Below are 18,270 nucleotides of genomic sequence, written 5' to 3' on the forward strand. Positions count from 1 at the left end.
ATTGCCATGCTCTACATCCTTCCAACACATGGTTGCAGCTAAATGAAATGCCTTATGGCCACAGGCATGTTACTTGGAAGCAAATGAAAATCCAGCTACATAAATAAGTATTCTGCATATCTGAAAGTGGTTTCATCATATTTGTTTCTATAAAGCCTTCACCTTGCGGTCCACAAAAAAAGGAAGAATGAACCGAATAATTCCTTGAAGTGTTTAAGATGGATGCCTGATCTCGTTGCTGCTGCTATTTTATTGTTGCTCTGGTGGTTGTGGGTTTTCACCTGCCTTGTTTTAATTATACTGTAAATGAAACCTGGATAGCTCAGTTGGTTAAGAGTGTGGAGCTGATAACATCCAGGTTGCAGGTTCGATCCAAGCTGCATATTCCTGCATTGCAGGGAGCTGGAGTAGGTGATCCTCAGAGTCCCTTCCAACACTACGATTCTATGAAACTGTTTTATGCATGAAGGGATGAGTGGGGTGGTGGTGGCGGTTCTGCCTGGCAAGCAAAAATGCTTTGCCAGACAGAACAATTGCCTTAGTGCAAAGTTGAATTCCTCTCCTTGTATATCTGACCTCATCTTTCAGGTGTTAAAAAATGCACATAGGAGTATAAAGAGATTCCTCCTGCTCTCTAGAATGCATTATAGTGAGAACCAATATATCGAGAAGTATAGTGAGAACCATGAAGGGAAGCCTAGAATCAGCAGAGTGCCAGAGTGACTGGGTGAGGTTTAGGAGCCAGGACCTTGCAAGTTTTGTACGCCTCGGTGGCGCTCCTCACTTACAGCATTTACCCAGGCACCACACCAGGAACAACCACACAACTTTAGGTTGCTTCAAATTTCATCCAGCTGTACAAAAGTTATTTTAAAAAACAAATAAAGAGAATATTGAAAACATAATTACCTCCAGATATCACTTCCTTTAGAAAACATGGATGATTTGATAACTTCAGGTGCCATCCATGCATAGGTTCCCGCAGCACTCATTTTAGTTGTTCTATGCCACTCTCTAGCCAAGCCAAAGTCTGTAATCTTCAGTGTTTTGTTATGAATATCATCATTCTCTATCTTCTCAAGCAACAGAACTGAAAAAGGGGGGGAATGTATAGATCATCATTAATATGAACTTGACCCATCTGGAAATGCAAGCATAATCTGTCTGCAGGCAATATGGAGCCAAGTGTTTCCCTTTTTAGAAATTAATGCTAAAATTTTTATTTAATAAATAAAACTAGGACAACGTGGATTTAGCTCATAGTAGGAGGTTCAGAGTGCAATTCATCAAGGATTAAAGCGGTGTCTGTCCCACCCCCCAACTGATGGTTTGAGTAGATGCATATGCTTTAAACAATGATTTGCTAACATAAGGTGTGGAATGTCGAAGAACCTACAATTAAGAGAGTTCAGACGTCACATCAAACCATAGTTTAGCATAATGTGAATAAGCAGCCCGGAATCTTAGACTTGTGTGCTTCTTCCCTTCTCCTGAGTAACTAGTTTCAATGGCTAATTAACAGTAACTACAGTTTGTCAGTTCAGATGATATGACAAACTGAGGTTAATGGAAGCCAGAAGCAAAAGCGGGCAAACTCATCCTGCAGCATTCTGGAGGATTGGGAAGGAGGCAGAGGGTCACATCAATCAGAAGCTCACTGTATATCCTACTAAACTGCAGTTTAGTGTAGTGTCCAAATACACTAAATAGTGCAGATTCAATTTCCAATTTTGGAGCTAGTTCTCCTCACAGTTTAACCTAGTGATTGATGGATTGCAGCAGGAGAAGATTTATGTCAGAACCCTCACACATACACAACTAGTGAATCACAGAGGCAGCTAAACTAGAACTACGACGCTGAAATTTCTCATATCCAGTTCACACTATCGTTGCCAACAGCAGGAACTATGTTTAAGCACTTGAGACAGACATGGTTCAAAGTCCAGTGTACAGATAATGAATTGCGATTAAGTTCTTTTCCTGGCCATATAAATTGCAAAGCACCATTAACAGGTAACCAGTTAAAACTATCTAAGGCTGTGGAATGCGTTCAAGCAAAAGGCGAGGTGACCTCTAACCCTTGCAACTGTGGAGAATGTTTAATATTTTACTATTCACGTATGCATTTATTTAAAAGAAGAAGACTCTGTCACTGATCCATAACAGTGTGCCTTGAGGCACAAGTGAAGTACTGAATAAAATTATATTGAAACTGAGTGCCCATGACAGAAATAATTAGAAGCAGGAAAATGTGGTAAACGTAGTGATATGAACTTGCTGCCCTTTGTACTTTAATGAAAGGCCTATTGTTTTGCATTCTACACAGGCAAAGCAAAATTCCACAAATTCCATGTCAGTCAATCTGACCGAAACCAAACACAAACTGACTTGGAAAGGTAATAACTGGCATATGGCCAGGTTTCATTTTAATGGGAAAGAGGGGGCAGCAGGGAAGAACTATTTCCCATAAGCAGGATGAAGAATTGCAGTCACTACATATACTTTGTATAATTTTCCCCCTCCCTCCCGTTTGCCAAATTGGGTGGCAGAGCACTTGACACAAACAAACTAAATAGGCGCCAGTGCCTCGTGACTGAACAAATTCTTGTGGTCTGTTGCTTAGCAACCTGCGCTAGGCCATCCCTTTTGGACTTCTACAGATATTTGCCCCTCATTAGCTTCATATCAAAACAAGTGACCTTTGCAACCTTGGGCTTATTCTGTGCACTCAACCATACGTGACTGAAGTTCACAAATAGCAGATGCAGAATCTGGAAGTTACTTTAATACACATGCTATATGATTCAGGTGAGGGACTCTGCATGCAAAATGCTCCACCAAAACGAAAACAATTTGTAGAACTTGATCACTAAAATCACAATGTCAATATTTGCCATTCCGACTTCAGATTGAGCCCAATCCTAAAGGCTACACTTTGCAAACATTTACTTTGACGCTAAGAGAACTCAGGAGGAAAGTGTGCTTTCAGGACTAGCACTATGTCCATAACATTAACATATTTTAGAACGCACCTCTATAGCATCAAGCCCAATTACTAAAGTGGATTTTGTGTATGCGTGCCACTTATTTACCAATTCCTATTTAAAATTTGGGTGCACAGAGCCATTTAAAAACCTACTCCTTTGGATTAATAGCCATAACATTTTAAAACATAGACCAATCCAATATACACACATCATCATCATATGTTTATTTGGCTTTACGCCCATATTGGAACACAACACAGAGAACAAAACAAATCAAATAAAACAGCGGACTCGTACAAATCACACATAGTATAACACCGTTCACAACTCACAAGGACATATATTAGCCATTATAAGAAAAGTTTAAAATTAAGGTTAACATTTTTAAGCACTACACTAAAATCAATATCTAATGTCATTATAAAAAATTCTTATATCTAAATACACACAATAAGTTATAATATTATCTGTAACAAACCAAGGATGATTGTAGTAGAGGAGCTACATGTAAGTCGCTCTTTTCCATTTAAATCTCTCCCATTCCTGGTGGAGCGTGCTACCACTCCGTGGGTCCTTTGAGTGCAAACATCACTTCCCTTAGGGAAGAAACCACAGCAGAGGCTATAAAACTACATGAATTTGGGGAAGAAACAAGACACCACTCAGCAAGCACATCAATCCATCAATATGCTACAGTCAATAAACCAAAAATAAAAAGTATACGGCACACAAGAATCTCAGAGCAAAACAGATTGTTCTGTGTCACTTTATAGGCATATAAAACTACTATAATATCAAGTGAGTCCTTGCTAAGACGGCCTGTTCAGTCTCAGGTGGTGAATTCTTCTCACTGATAGAAATTTAGTCACTGCAAGTGATACCTTTGGATTTGTAACTTCCATTGGATATTTAACATAAAACTGAACTGATCTGCCGGGCAGTTTGGTCAACAAAGGGCCAATCAACCATATGTTGCAAAACTCCAGCATAGAAATTACATGTTCTATAAATTCTACCTCTTGATTATTACAGGGGCTTACGCTTAAGGAAAGAGCAGCAGCAGCATACATGCCTTAAAACACTTGGGATGAAAGTACATGAAATCTGGCTGTAAGAAAAACTCTACAATGCGTAACAACACTACAGCCAAGCACATAGTAAAAGTGTGATCCCCTGAAGTTTGAGAGTACAGAAAGTTTTGTGATGAGTCGCAGGGAGGACATAATGAACCCAAAGCCCTTTGAAATCGGGCTGTAATGTTGGGTTGAAAGTGTGACAATAAACTGGGGGAAAGGCGTTCAGATTTCTCCTAGCGAGCCACCCATTATTGGCAAGTCAGCAAAGTGTTTCATGGTAATTATGCAATAGCACAATTACTGATTGGCAAAAGAAAGCTAATGCTGTAAATGCAGTATGCAAGTACAAAATGCAAGGTTACATACTACCCCAGGCTTCCCCAGCCTCAGCCCTCCAGATGTTTTTGGCTTACAACTCCCATGATCCCTAGCTAGCAGGACCAGTGGTCAGGGATGCTGGGAATTGTAGTCTCAAAACATCTGGAGGGCCAAGGTTGAGGAAGCCTGTGCTACCCTGTAGCAACATATGCCTTGATCATCTGCACTAATTTGGCTCAAGGTGGTCCGTTTATTGTGCGGGGAGCAAGGAACAAGATGATACCATTGGTAAATTTAGGGCATTGCTTTATCAAATCACAAATCTCTGCCCTTCCATGTTCCCTTCAGCTTGGCAGACAAGTTACAATGGGCCACACCAATCCAAAGAAGTGTCAGATTTCACTACGCTCTGCGGGATAACCCACCATCAAGTTTGATAGCTGCTTGTGGGATATTAACATGGCCATACCTGTATCTATCAAGCCTACTGGATCTTGATGCAGCTTTAAACCAACAAATCATAATCAGCAATGGAGGTACAGCTGTTGAACTTGGTGGATGATCACAGGATTTCATGGGTCACTCTGTTCCTGGACTCTCTCACACATTCTCTCTGTCTCTCTCTGCCTTGCTTGTGTTCATTTCAGTTTGCTAAGTGCCAACACTCACAGATTAAAGAGCACCCCATCTCAATATCCATTTCTTATTGCTTGGGTTGTTGTTGTTTTAAATGCAATTCCCCCTCCATCTCCCTTCCCCCTCCAATTCTCCCCCTTGCCCATAACATACAATGGGAAAACAGGTGGTGGAATGTACTGGGATGGGGAAGGGGGAGGCATTAGTGAGTGTGGACATTCACCATATCACAAAGATGTATTCCAGCCCATGTCTCTTTTTGTAGATTTTATTATGGCAGCCCTCATGACCAACAACACAAGCTATTGCTGTAATAATAATAATAATAATAATAATAATAATAATATCTTATTTTTTCTAGCCCGCCCATCTGGCTGGGTTTCCCCAGCCACTCCGAGCAGCTTACAACACATAAAAAACATAAGAAAATGTTAAACATTTAAAACTTATTGACACAGGGCTGCCTTCAGATGTCTTCTAAAAGTTGTGTAGTTCTTTATTTCCTTGACATCTGATGGAAGGGTTTTCCACAGGTGTTCCTATCATTTTAAGAAGCCACTTGCTCAATGTTCATGACCTTTTGTATCTTATCTAGAAGAACTGCCCATGATTAAACTTTGTGCTCTATAGGAAAGGCGTGGATCCAGACCAAGTTAGTGATGCTTAGAACACACTGAAATCTACATGGAAAGCTCAAGTCCCATTAAGTCCACAAAACCCAATAGAGATTTAATTTGCTCTGAATCCAACCCCCAAATTCTGTGTTTTCAATCACTTTAGATGAAACACGTCCTTGCTATTCTTGCCTTTGTAGATAATAATTGTTGAAAATATGAGTTAAAGAACAGCATTATGCAGCTAGGAGAATTAACATTCTGACAATAACTTTACACAAAATACAGGTTTCAAAATTGTTTCATTTCTTGAGTAACAACCTACAGGACACAAGACATTGCTGCTGCTGCTGCAGTGCTTTGGAGGAAGCAAGGAGAAAGCTGGCTGGCTTATCAGGCTTGAGTTAAAAGCACACCTGCAAAAGTAAACATTTCATTAGCACTGAAAAGAACAAAGCAGAGTTGTTCTGCCAACACTGGCATGTCTGGGTCTGAAGCTGCAGCATTAGGTAGAGAAAGAGCCCCTTGGCAATAAACTTTGAAGTGAGTAACTGATTTGGGGTTTTCATTTTAGAATTCTAAGCTAGTTTCTCAATGGACATCTGAGTCATTTATGAAACAGGGGGAGGAAAAGCTCCTTGCTAAAATGAAGTACATATTTTATTTCAAAGATCAGCAAATGAAGTTGTGCTCCTGTGAAAAACTTGAGCCTCACAATGGTGGGAGAAACTTTCTCAACTTGCAGAATTATTTCACACTACCAAAGATGCAGTCCTTTTGTACTTGCACATCCATCAAATTCCTGCAATGAACTGAAAATCTTGTGTCCTCCCCGTCCCTCCTGGCTGATACATGCATATTTTGGCCTCCTCTGCCAAACTCATCTGCATTTACTTAAGTCTCCCATGTCCTTCAGCCCACACTTTCTGCCTGGCTTCTTCAAGCTATTAAAGGTTTCAAGGCTTTTCTCTATTCAGCCACCTTCCAGACCATCCCGTCAAATGGGCATCTTTGGCAGAAATATGTGAGATGGTACAGTATGAATTAAAATTCAGATATAGCACAACCCTACCACTCATCAGGAAGTAGCTGGATAGGTTATTGCAGGAGTAAGCAATGTGGTGCCTCCAGATATTGTTGGAATACAATTCTCATTATCTGACCATTAACCATGGTCAGGGAGACTGATGGGAGTTGGGGTTCAACAACATCTGGAAAGCACCACATTGGCTGCCCCTGGGTTACAAGTTTTTAATATTAGTTTTTTTAAAATGCATGGGGCCTTCGATACGGCTCCAAATATAGTCCCCACACTTTTATTTACCAAACCAGGTATAACCAGCAGAGGTCTGGCATCTTATATTAGAACTTTGTTACCTTACAAGCAACTCTGAATTCAAGATTAGTAACAGAAGAACTTTAATTTTCTACAGAAAGATGGACAGATGATAAACAAAGAAGTTATTGGTTGAGCCATATTAAAATAATTAGCTCATTGGCACAAAAATGCCCCCCATTAGTGGGGGAAACAGAATTCTGTATACATGCTCATTTCCTTAATCACGTGTTATAGATAACGTCTCCACAAAAGGGCCCCCAAAAGGTACTGCATTTTGTTTAAAAGGTGTATTTTCTTACTCTCGAAGCTGAGAGCAACAGTTCTTTCCATGCGTGTTTCAAACAGTAAGATTTTTTAAATTTTACAGTAATACAGTCATTCAAAAGCTGACGAACTTATTAAGATACTAATAACGTGAAACAGAACTGTAACATCAGCTCTATGCACCTCCTGCATATGAAAAATTCTACATACCAGAAATAATTCATAGGGCCTTGCATCCTGCTCCAAGGGACACACTCAACAGCAAGGTATGTTTTGGCAAGTTGAATCTTTTCTACCCTCCAGGCCACTGCCTCTGTGGCCCCATATTATCACTGCAGCACCATTCTGCATTTGCATGTGCGTATTTGTTTTATGTGCATAAACAAAGTGACAAAGAGTCTTGTGACACTTTAAAGACTAACAAATTTGTTATGGCATAAGCTTTTGTAGACAAGATCTAGTCCACAAAAGCTTATGTCATAACAGATTTGTTACTCTTTCAAGGTTCCACAAGGCTCGCAGTAGTTTTTGCTGCAAAAGACTAATATGGCTACGCCTCTTAAAAAATCAACTTTTGCCCTGAAAGGCAAAAGTTTGAGGGCCTCGTTAAGATGTTACTTGCCCACAAATAAGCACTGAAAAGAGCCAGTCCCTATGGCAACACTCCATGTGAAGGTGGTACCATCTAAAAGCCCTTGCATGCAGTCATACTCACATATTCTCCACGTGACAGGAACAATGCACAGAAAGCAAAATGCTACATAGGGATGCTAATGTTGTTTAGGCAGCAGCATATGACAGGGAAGATTTTAGACATGGAAGTTTCCATGCAGAGCACAAATGGAGATACTGTAGTCCTCCAGAGGTTGTTGGGACATTTAAATCCCACAAGACTCAGTCAAAAGAAGACTGCATGCTGATTCACAAGTTCAAAATCTCCATAATGCTACTACAAAGTGGCACACTACCAACTCTGTGTCCAGTTCCGGGGGTCATATGCTAAACAAACTGGAACATGTTCTGAGGAGAAAAACATATGAGAATACTGCAAGGCTACCAACACAGAATTGCCTCAAGGTTTGTATTGATACAGGTATGTATACCATACACAAAAGTTTTCTAACTTCTATTTCTTATAAGCAACCTACCTAGCTGATCATAATGTTAATACCCCCAAGACTCCCCCATTGGATTTCACCATTGGAAGTGATGATTGTGAAAAAGATAAATATGAGGGGGAGGTGGATGACCTATGGAGAATTGATAGTAAGAAAGGGGGGTAAATGGAAAATGAAAACTTAGAGGTGAAAGAATTTGTTTATGATTGGTTGCACTATTATCAGATTAGTGAAATGTTTAAAAAAGACTGTAAAATATGTGGATATGAAGGAAAAGAACCAAAATTTCAAACAGAGGTATTGAATAATGAGTATAAAAATTTGTCTAAAATGTATAAAATGTTGCTGGAATGGCATACAAAAGATGAAGAGGTAAAATCGGTAATCATACATTGGGCCAGAGATTTCGGTTATAATATACAATATGATGACTGGATGAAATTATGGAATGAAAGATTAAAATTTACGGCGTGTTCCGCATTGAAGGGAAATGTAATGAAAATGGTATATAGATGGTACATAACACCAGTTAAATTGGCTAAAATGCATAAAACATGTAACAAGTGTTGGAAATGTAAAGAAAAAGAAGGAACTTTCTATCATATGTGGTGGGAGTGCAAAAGGGTGAAAGGCTTCTGGGAAATGATATATAATGAATTGCAAAAGATGTTGAGATATACATTTGTTAAAAAACCAGAGGCCTTCCTACTAGGATTGGTAGGTAACAAAATTAATAGAAAAGACTGTAAACTTTTCCAATACGCGGTTACAGCAGCAAGAATACTTCTGGTGCAAAGATGGAAGAAATTCCAACAGTGGAAGAATGGAGAATGAAATTGACTGAATATGCAGACTTGGATAAACTAACTGGGAGGATTCGATATCAGAAAGACCAAAAGTTTATTGAGGACTGGGGGAGATTTACGGAATATCTGAAAAGCATATGTGATGTACAGACAACGCTTGTTGGTTTTGAAGAGTCTCTGTGAAAAATTAAGAAATATTGTAAAAAGGAAAGTAGGAGAAAGGAAGAGGAATGGTTAAAGGCAATAATAAGGTTAGAAATGCGTTAATAATAGAAATTTTAATGAAAGATTGGCAGAGAAACTGAGGGAAGTCAAAAATTGATGATTGTGTGATTAAATACGAGCTGATTGTATAAAAATATTTGGAAAATGAATAAAAATTAATTTAAAAAATTCTGTTAAATAAATAAAAATAAACATATTTTTACAGCACATGTCTAGTTTTGTACAGGATGCTGTGATGGACCTAGAACCAATTGCATTTTAAAAAACACGCATATGAATGGAGGTCAATTCTATCATCAGTGACTGCTAAAATGGAATTTCCATGTTCTATCAATATGCCTCTAATGTCCATATGTTGGGGCAAAAATAAAAAAAGGAACAGTAATCTCCATCATATTTTGAGTTTCCTGAGACATCTGGCTGGCAGCTGCTGAAGATCTAATGATAGACCAGGTAATCTTTTAATCTGATCTATGACAACACTTCTAATGTGCTTATACATGTGCAGAACAGCTATAGAAAGTTTACTAAACCAAATACAAGTGCTGGTTATTCAGCAAGGAAAGTGAAAATAATCCATTTCAAGAATCTATAGGTCAGGGAGCAATACAAATATTGTTTAGACTAGAACAAAGGTATTCTATGATTGAAACTTTTACAGTGGTACCTCGGTTTAAGAACAGTCCAGTTTAAGGACGAACTGGTTTACAAACTCCGCAAAACCGGAAATAGTGTCTTGGTTTGAGAACTTTACCTTGGTCTAAGAACAGAATCCGAATGGTGGAAGGGCACCAGCGGCGGGAGGCCTCATTAGGGAAAGCACGCCTTGGTTTAAGAATGGTTTCGGTTTAAGAACAGACTTCTGGAACAGATTAAGTTTCTAAACTGAGGTACCACTGTACTATGGTCTAGTTTGTCAGAAATAATGTCACCCCAACACATCAAAACAAAGAAATGCTTGACTTTGCTTGTCATTAACGCATAGAGGTTCTGCCAGATCTAGCAGAAAGGGATGTGATTAACCTTTGACATCAATACAATTCCCAAGGGATTGCTTCCTTATTATTTTCTCATGCATCCTCTATTGCATCACCGACTATCCCCACGCAGAGCAAATGAAGCACTAGTATAATGCCTAGCAATCAATAAGCCTTTGGGTGCATAAGGCAGGGTGTGGGTGGAGAGAAATTATTACATTTGTCGTAATTTCTAATCAAACGTCAAGGGAAAGGCTATCTAATCGCAGCATATGTGCTTGGCTTTAAGATGAGACAATAATGGAATGCTCAGTTTCACAAGTCATAAAGGAAGCTGACTAAAAGGAAGTTCAGGATAGCCTGGGCATTTCCTGTGCTTTGCTGGCTCAAACTGAAGCAGCTTGTTCCTATAAATGACCTGCACCTTACCTTCATTACTGTAGGCAGAACAACTCTGCTGCAGAACCTCATGACTCAACAACATATGTACCCACCTCCAACCATTACACAGTTTTATGATTCCCCTCCCAAGAAAATCCCACCATATAGTACAATATTATTTAATGCAAAACAGCTAATAATTAAAGTAGTAGCAGGAATGGCTAATGGGTTTGCTCTGCTGAGCAGCTGCAGGTGGGCCAAGTATCTCTGGCAACCTCCTGAATATGCCACTAGCCTTCTTATTTAGTTGCTTTCTTTCCTGCCATAGTCACTATATCTTTCTTCTCATCTATGCTGCACAACACTGTGCTGTATCGTGGGGTCACTCGCTCATTCCCTTACACACTTTGCCTCTCTGAAAGGCCACCAGCCTGCTTGTTAGGCTGGGGAGAGAACTTGGCAGCTATTCCTTATGCATCCCCATTCCTTCTTGACACCAAGTGGAAACACTCCTGACACGGACTCTGGGTTCCTATCTTTTTGGTACCTTCAATGCTGACTGTATTTTAATCTAATGAACTTGTCTCTGTTGTTGTCCAGCTTCTTTTATGACATTATGTTACTTTGTCTTAAATTATGTAGGCCAGCCGATCATAGCTGTTATTGTGGAAGCTGGAATATAAATTCCTTAAAATATATAAAAGAATTAAAATGAGTTTTTTGAAATTAAGGCTTAGTGGTACAGAAGGTGAAGGTACCCATTTTTCCAGATGTCAATTCTTTTCAGTTTGGTGTTTGTGTTTTAACATTGGAGCTTGCTGACTGGGTGTACTCCAAGGATGATATCCAAATTTGCCTCCAACATCTGCAAATGGGATATATGCTTATTCTCCACCCTGCAGCTTACACCCTGCCTCAGATATGCTCCAAGTCTGGAGGATTCTTTGGAGGAATCCATGACTGTTTAAAACCACAAGATACTGAAATGTATGGCACGGATCAGGCCACTGTTTCAAAATCCATATAAGGGCAATATATGTATCAGGCCAAAGAGTATGTCAGAAAATTGTATTCAACCTTTCAGGTTCCCCGAAACTTCTCATCAGGCTGAACAAAGTGAGGCAGACAGGAGAGAGAGGGAGAGAATTTTTTAAAAGTTAGCTGGTGAAAAGCTATGAGTCTGCATCCTGTAATCTTCCTAAGATGGAACATGGGAGGAGGTAGCAGACATGCAAATAAGGCTCCGTAGGTGCCATGCAGGTTTCAGGTTGCATTCGGCAAGGCCTTTGGGAAGGGAGAAACTCATGATGGCCAATTCCCCATTTCTAGAGGTATAAAAACCAGCACTTCTCCTACCCTGAAGGGAACTAGCCAGATTTTGTTTACATCTCTAAAGAATTTAATTGCATCACAACCAAGCTGCCTTGCATGTAGCAAGGCTATTCTACCCCATTTGTGTGTGGATCATGTTATTATTGCTGAAAAGCAATTGTGAGACCATTGTGCTAAGGCTAGAATGCAACTGGGATATATACCGTATTTTTCACTCCACAAGACGCACCTGACCATAAGACGCACCTAGTTTTTAGAGGAGGAAAGGGGGAAAGCCCCATTTTTTGAGGATCAACTCAAAATTGTTGAGCTTACTTTGCAAAGGGAAAAAATCCTGTTTTTATGGGGTTCAACGCACAGTTCTGCAGCTTCTTTAGGAAAGGAAGGGGAGCTGTTTCTACAGTTTCCAGACAGATAATCTAATCATCCAGTCACATGTCGCTGGGAAAACAAACAGCCTCCATCTGCAGAACATTCAACAATGGAGGCTGGGGCAAGTGGGTGGGGCCAGAAAGGGGGCCAGCGATCAACCACACATTCGCTCCATAAGACGCACAGACACTTCTCCTTACTTTTTAGGAGGAAAAAAGTGTGTCTTAATACGGTATTTGGTTATTCTGAAGAAAGCCCAGATGGAAGGGTGTTTATGACTCAGGGGTTAAGCGTGTAGCTTGGGAGCAACCCTGCACTCTAGAGATAACTACAAAATGTAGCACATCAGCATCTGCACTATCTAATCCAACCCTAAGCATGTTTATCCAGAACTTAAGTCCCACTAGGATCTATAGGACATACTTCACGGTAATATATTTAAAACTGGAACTTTGGGGCATTTTCATTTCTTCCCCAGAAATAAGGCAGTATTTAAAGATAAAACCAGTTTTGCAAGAGAATAAATATCTAGCTTTTTCCTTGGGTGCTTGGAGGAGTCAAATGAGGCCTTTCCACCTCTCCTGCTACCTTATTGGAACTTTCCCATAATCTCATTACATTTAGTCATATTTCACATTTGAATGATTTTCAGCCTCATATTTATGGACCATGGCAGAGGGATGTCCATTCATGCTTAAGCTGCACACATAGAATTTGGTTTAAGAGGACTTCTTTCCATTCCATTTCTGGTAGCAATTTCCAGACTGCAGCTGGTGCACAGATCCCAAACAAGTGACAGAACACTTATATGCAGTGTGTGTACATGCATAAACATCTGCACACAAATGCAAGAAGGCACAAGCTTCTGACCTGCACACATAATGTCAAATAAGAAATAAACAACCCTCATATGCTACACAAGTGAAACAGTGGCTGTGTTCGCACGTCACAGTAAACCATAGTTAACCATGATGTGCGGATAGTTCTCTCCCAGCATATGTGGGAAGATCAAGCCACGATGCCTGGCTTCATTTTACATCCAAATTGGGTCACCCTCCCACCACCAGTTAATTCCTAGAATGACCCTGTGAAGTAGGTTAAGAGGCTGTGATTGGCCCAAGGTCACCCAGTGAGCTTCATGACTGAGTGGGTATTTGAATCCTGATCTCCCATGTCCTAGTCTGATGCTCTAACCACTACACCACATTGACTTCCTAGAGTACTTCTGCTATGGGGCATCTATATAAATTAAGTAGGTAAATAAATAAGGGGGAAATGTCACTTAGAGAAGGATCTGAAATATTTTATTTGAAGCTTGAATTTGTTTTATTCTGGATTGTTTTATTTGATGTTTTAATATGTTGTAAACCACTCTGAGATTTTTTTTCTTTAAAATACAAAGTGGTATAGAAATGAAATTAATAACGATAAATTTATTCTATTGTGGCAACTATAACGTAGGTTTAAGGTGCCATTTGGAGATTAGCTTATATATCCAACACGGGTGGGTGCCTTAAGAAGCAGCAGCTTTATATTAAGTCAATAGGGTGGCATTGCAGAAGCTTAAGGGGACTAACGTAACTACTGTAGTGTGAGTATGGGGCTGGGGGGGACCTCCTTTAATACCAACGACTAGAAAATACTGGTCCAACAAAGTAAACTGGCCATGTCGTAGCAGGAAAACATGGAAGCTTTCTTCACTCATTTTGAATTTTCAAACTATTCCACCATTGCTTATTCTACGTGTTGCAACAGGATATTTTGAGAATAAGAAATTCCCCCTCTCTTTTCCACTTGAAAAGCAATGGGATCCTTCATTATGAGCTTTCAGGATGTGGCACGAACCTCACACCCCAAGCAACACTGATCCTCACAATCCACATTAATAATAGTAATCGGTAGCAGCAGCAGTTTATTATTTGTACCCCACCCATCTGACGTGGTACACAAGGACAGGTAAAGACAATGAAACACTTTTTTATGGCAGTTCTGCACACTTACCGCCCTTCAAATTATGACATTAAACACCTCAGGCACCTGGAAACAATAATAAGCTATTGGTGAAGTAAGATTGCTTCCTCCCAGATTTAACAAAATGGCACCAAACAACAACAGTCCACAGATTTGAGCAGCATTACTATTTTAGATTTTCAATATTTACAAGCCAGGTAGTGTATATAAGCAATAGCCCTAGTCTAAATATAACTCCTAAAACAAACAAACAAATGCTTTTGTTGTTTTTATAATGCTGAAACCAAAATATCAGAAGAGAAATGTCACCCAAACCCTTTTTCTTTAAGAGGCTGCTCAGGTTTTCTAAGAATGCAAACACAGCTAAAAACTGAACAGCTTGTGCATCTACAATGGTGTTGCGACAACAGAAAAGGAACAGAACTGGATTATCTTGTAACATAGAATAATTGAAAGGCAGATTCTGAATAGGAAAAGGAAAAGTACTGATTTCAAATCCCAGTACAAATGCCTCGAGTCTAACTTTTGGTTTTGAGACTTTACTCTTTTATCCAACTTGACTCAAGAGGTTAGAGCTTCATTGTGGCATTGCCAAATCCAGAAAAAATATTTCATTGCCTTCACTTAGAACACCACATTGTTTAAAAACAATGTTTCTCACAGTGCTGTTCGGGATTGCAACATTTAAACATGGAAAGGAATTTGTAACTTGTCTCACTCAGTTTTTAAACTATTTGAACAGTGTACTTACTGTTGCTTGACTTGAGGTCTCTGTGAAGGATGGACACTAAGGCTTCTTCATGCAAGTAAAGCATCCCACGAGCTATCTGCACGGCCCAGTTAACCAGTATATGAGGAGGTATCCGACGGCCCCAATGACTCCCACTGGTGGAGGGAGAGGCCCCTGACAGAGCTCTGTTGAGGGGTCCTCCCCTAGCATATTCCATGACCAGGCAGAGGTTGGGCTCCTGCAAACTTACACCATGAAGCTCAATAATGTTGGGATGTTTCAGCATGGAGAACAGCTTTGCCTCCTGCCTCACACTCTCTGCCGTGGCCTTGATGTCCTCATCTGGGTCCTGCCGTGCTGCTTTCACCGCCACTTCTTGGCCCTTCCATTTTGCTTTATAAACTTTGCCAAAGCCCCCAACTCCAATGATCTCCTGCAGTTCCAGATGCTGGAAGTTAATCTCTTCTAGAGAACCCAAATGGTCTTCACCACTGACAGGATGCCCATCGCCCATAGCTTGGGCTTGGGCTTCATGCCCAGACTTTTCCAGCAATCCCAGCGGGGGATGTTGGTAGCGTCCCGGCTGGTAGGTCACATAGTTGGCTGGGAAGATACCGAGGCGGTGGCGGATTTTGCCAGCCCACCAGCCATCATCTCCGGAGACCGCCGCATCTTTGGAGAGAACTTCCACCACTTCCCCTCGCCGCAGGCTCAGCTCATCTTCCCCGGAGGCCTCGTAGTCATAGAGCACGGTCCAGAGCGGGCAGGAGGTACGGCCGGTGGTCCCCGAGGTCCCTTCAGCCGCTCCCTCGGAGCTCACCAAGGCCATGGTCAAGGCGGGGGCCCAGATCTCATCCACTTTGGCCTCAGCATTGGGAACAGTCAGGGAAGCCTCTGGAAGAAGACCATCCCCCTCAACACTTCAACTGGGCAGAAATGTGATGGCAGAGGAAGTGGAGCAAGCTAGAAGGGAGCAGCAGAGGCATTGGAAGAGCAAGGGCAGGAAGTTGGAGTGTGGAGGTGGGCAGAGGATTGGGGGGAGGGAGTCAGAGAAAGGGTCATAAGGAGGAGAAAATGAATGAAAGAACTAGGTGGGGAGTGGGAGGTTTTCACAGTCCAGGAAGCCTAAGCTAAGAGGCTGTGGGGGCTCAGCGGAAGGCGCCCAAGCAAGGGAGGAAGTGGAAAGGTCTCTGGTCCACAGACTGGGGACGGGAAGCAGAGAGGTTCGGGGACAAGGCAGGCCGGAAGAAGGGAAGAGAAAGAGCGAAAAGGCTTGACCGGAAGGGCAAAAGGCGAGCGCGCTCCGGGGTCTCCCAGGGAAGGCAGGAGGGGCCAGGTGAGGAGAAGGAAGGCAAAGGGGCGCGCGGGGCGGCGGCTGAAGCAACAGGTAAAGCGGCCCGCCTCCGGCAGCGAAGGCGGGAAGCGGAGGTCCGGGGGGGGCGAGCGGTGTGGCCCCCTCTGCTCAAAGCAGCAACGCCGAGAGAGGCGGGCGAGGGCGCGCGACACGGAGCGGCGAAAGAGCAACTTTCCCAGCCAACCTCCTTCTCCGACAGCGGCTGCTCCCGAAAAATAAATAAATAAAAAAAAATCTCCTGGCTGGCCCCCGATTGGCTGGCCCCAGCCACGTGACGCAGGGGCCAGGTTCTGGGCGCAGGTCGGACAGCCAAGCCGGGCAGGTGCCTGGGGCTGCTCTTGCCCTTCGCCCGGCGCGGGAGCGAGCGGCGCGCGCGACAGAGACCAAGCAGCCTCTTCGGGAGAGGAAGGGGCGCCAGGAGGGCCGGGGGCGGGCTGGCGGTGGAACCAGAGCGCCGGCATGAAGGCTCGCTCTTCGCCTGAAACCCGGAAGGCTGGACCTCCAGTGGATGGGGGCTGCTGAGCAGGGGCTCCCGTAGGGTGCGCGCGCGCGCAGGAGACAAAAAAATGGGATGGGGGGGGGGCGCAGCAGCAGGAAACTCCTGTAAACCTATTTCATAGACTCATAGAATTGTAGAGTTGGAAGGGACCCCGATGGTCATCTAGTCCAACCCCGTGTAATGCCCAGCGTGGGGCTTGAACCCACCCACGACACTGACATAAAGGAGTTGCGCGACTAAGCTATCCTGTTCTGAGGAACTTTGGGGTGAAATGGACGCTCACTTTCACCCCCAAAGCCCCACTTTGCCTCCTGCCTGGACTGGAATCCTGTACTTCCTGCCTCTCCAGACTAGGGTGAGACATCATAATATGTGGTAGCTTGTTTTCAACAGCCTTGCACATGACAGGGGTCAGGATCTCCTATGTTGTTCTGCTGTTCAAAGAGAGATTGGGGGGGGGCTGTTTGTATATACTTTTAAAGCACGTTCAAAGCACATTCCTTCCCTCAAACGAATTCTGGGCAATGTAGTTTATCTCCCACTAAGTTACAATCCCCAGCAATCCTGAGCAAACTACAGTACCCAGAAAGAGAAAGAATATGCTAGAGCACTTCGTAAGCGATAGTATCCCAGGGGCATGGACACTTGAATTGCTTTGGCCCAATTCCTGTAAGCTGCCCGTGTTTTGAGACCACTTTATACCCAGACACAATTCTAGGCAGAGCATGTTAGGCAGCACAGTCTTTGGAATGATGCTATTGTTTCGTAATACAGTGGTACCTCAGGTTTCAGACACTTCAAGTTACAGACGCTTCAGGTTACAGACTCCGCTAACCCGGAAATAGTACCTCAGGTTAAGAACTTTGCTTTAGGATAAGAACAGAAATTGCACAGTGGTGGCAGCAGGCGGCCCCATTAGCTAAAGTGGTACCTCAGCTGGAAAAAGCATACAAGGCATACAACCGATGAATGATAACAAAACTGAGCTACCTGCATACACATTGTAAAAAAAAGCCAAATATACAAAACAGAATAAATAAAGGTACATACCCAATATTTTCCAACAGAATGTATAAGTAAGATTCATGATAAGGATCTGTGCTCACTAGATAGTGTAGTTGCTGATACTTGCTACACAATTGCAGAGGACTTATGAAGTAAGCCTGGAGATGCTGGGAACTGAGCCTCTGACCTTTTTCATGCAAAGCAGGCGCCACAGCTTCCCCACTAATGAACCTGGAATGAAGATCAGGAAGTGGAACCACTGTCTA

The 18,270-nt window shown here is 42.2% G+C and overlaps 2 protein-coding genes across 5 annotated transcripts in view; one reads left to right on the plus strand and one right to left on the minus strand.

Moving 5' to 3' along the window:
• The window catches only part of MAP3K21 (mitogen-activated protein kinase kinase kinase 21), a 31,411-nt gene extending 15,435 nt beyond the window's left edge, over positions 1-15,976 (minus strand). For all 4 annotated transcript variants that reach the window (XR_014509649.1, XR_014509650.1, XM_083433891.1 and 1 more), the window contains exons 1-2: positions 15,168-15,976; positions 910-1,090 (exon numbers count right to left, since the gene is read on the minus strand). Coding sequence is in view for 2 of the 4 variants with exons in the window: in XM_083433891.1 (XP_083290017.1) it covers positions 910-1,090; positions 15,168-15,975 (989 nt within the window). In the remaining 2 variants the exon portion in view is untranslated. The remainder of the gene's footprint in view (positions 1-909; positions 1,091-15,167) is intronic.
• Positions 15,977-16,451: 475 nt separating this feature from the next.
• PCNX2 (pecanex 2) overlaps positions 16,452-18,270 on the plus strand; it is a 109,696-nt gene continuing 107,877 nt past the window's right edge. The window contains exon 1 of the mRNA XM_083433868.1: positions 16,452-16,533. The gene's annotated coding sequence lies outside the window, so the exon portion shown is untranslated. The remainder of the gene's footprint in view (positions 16,534-18,270) is intronic.

This window comes from Podarcis tiliguerta (genome assembly GCF_965153285.1).
Source record: "Podarcis tiliguerta genome assembly, chromosome: 3".
Lineage (NCBI taxonomy): Eukaryota > Metazoa > Chordata > Lepidosauria > Squamata > Lacertidae > Podarcis > Podarcis tiliguerta.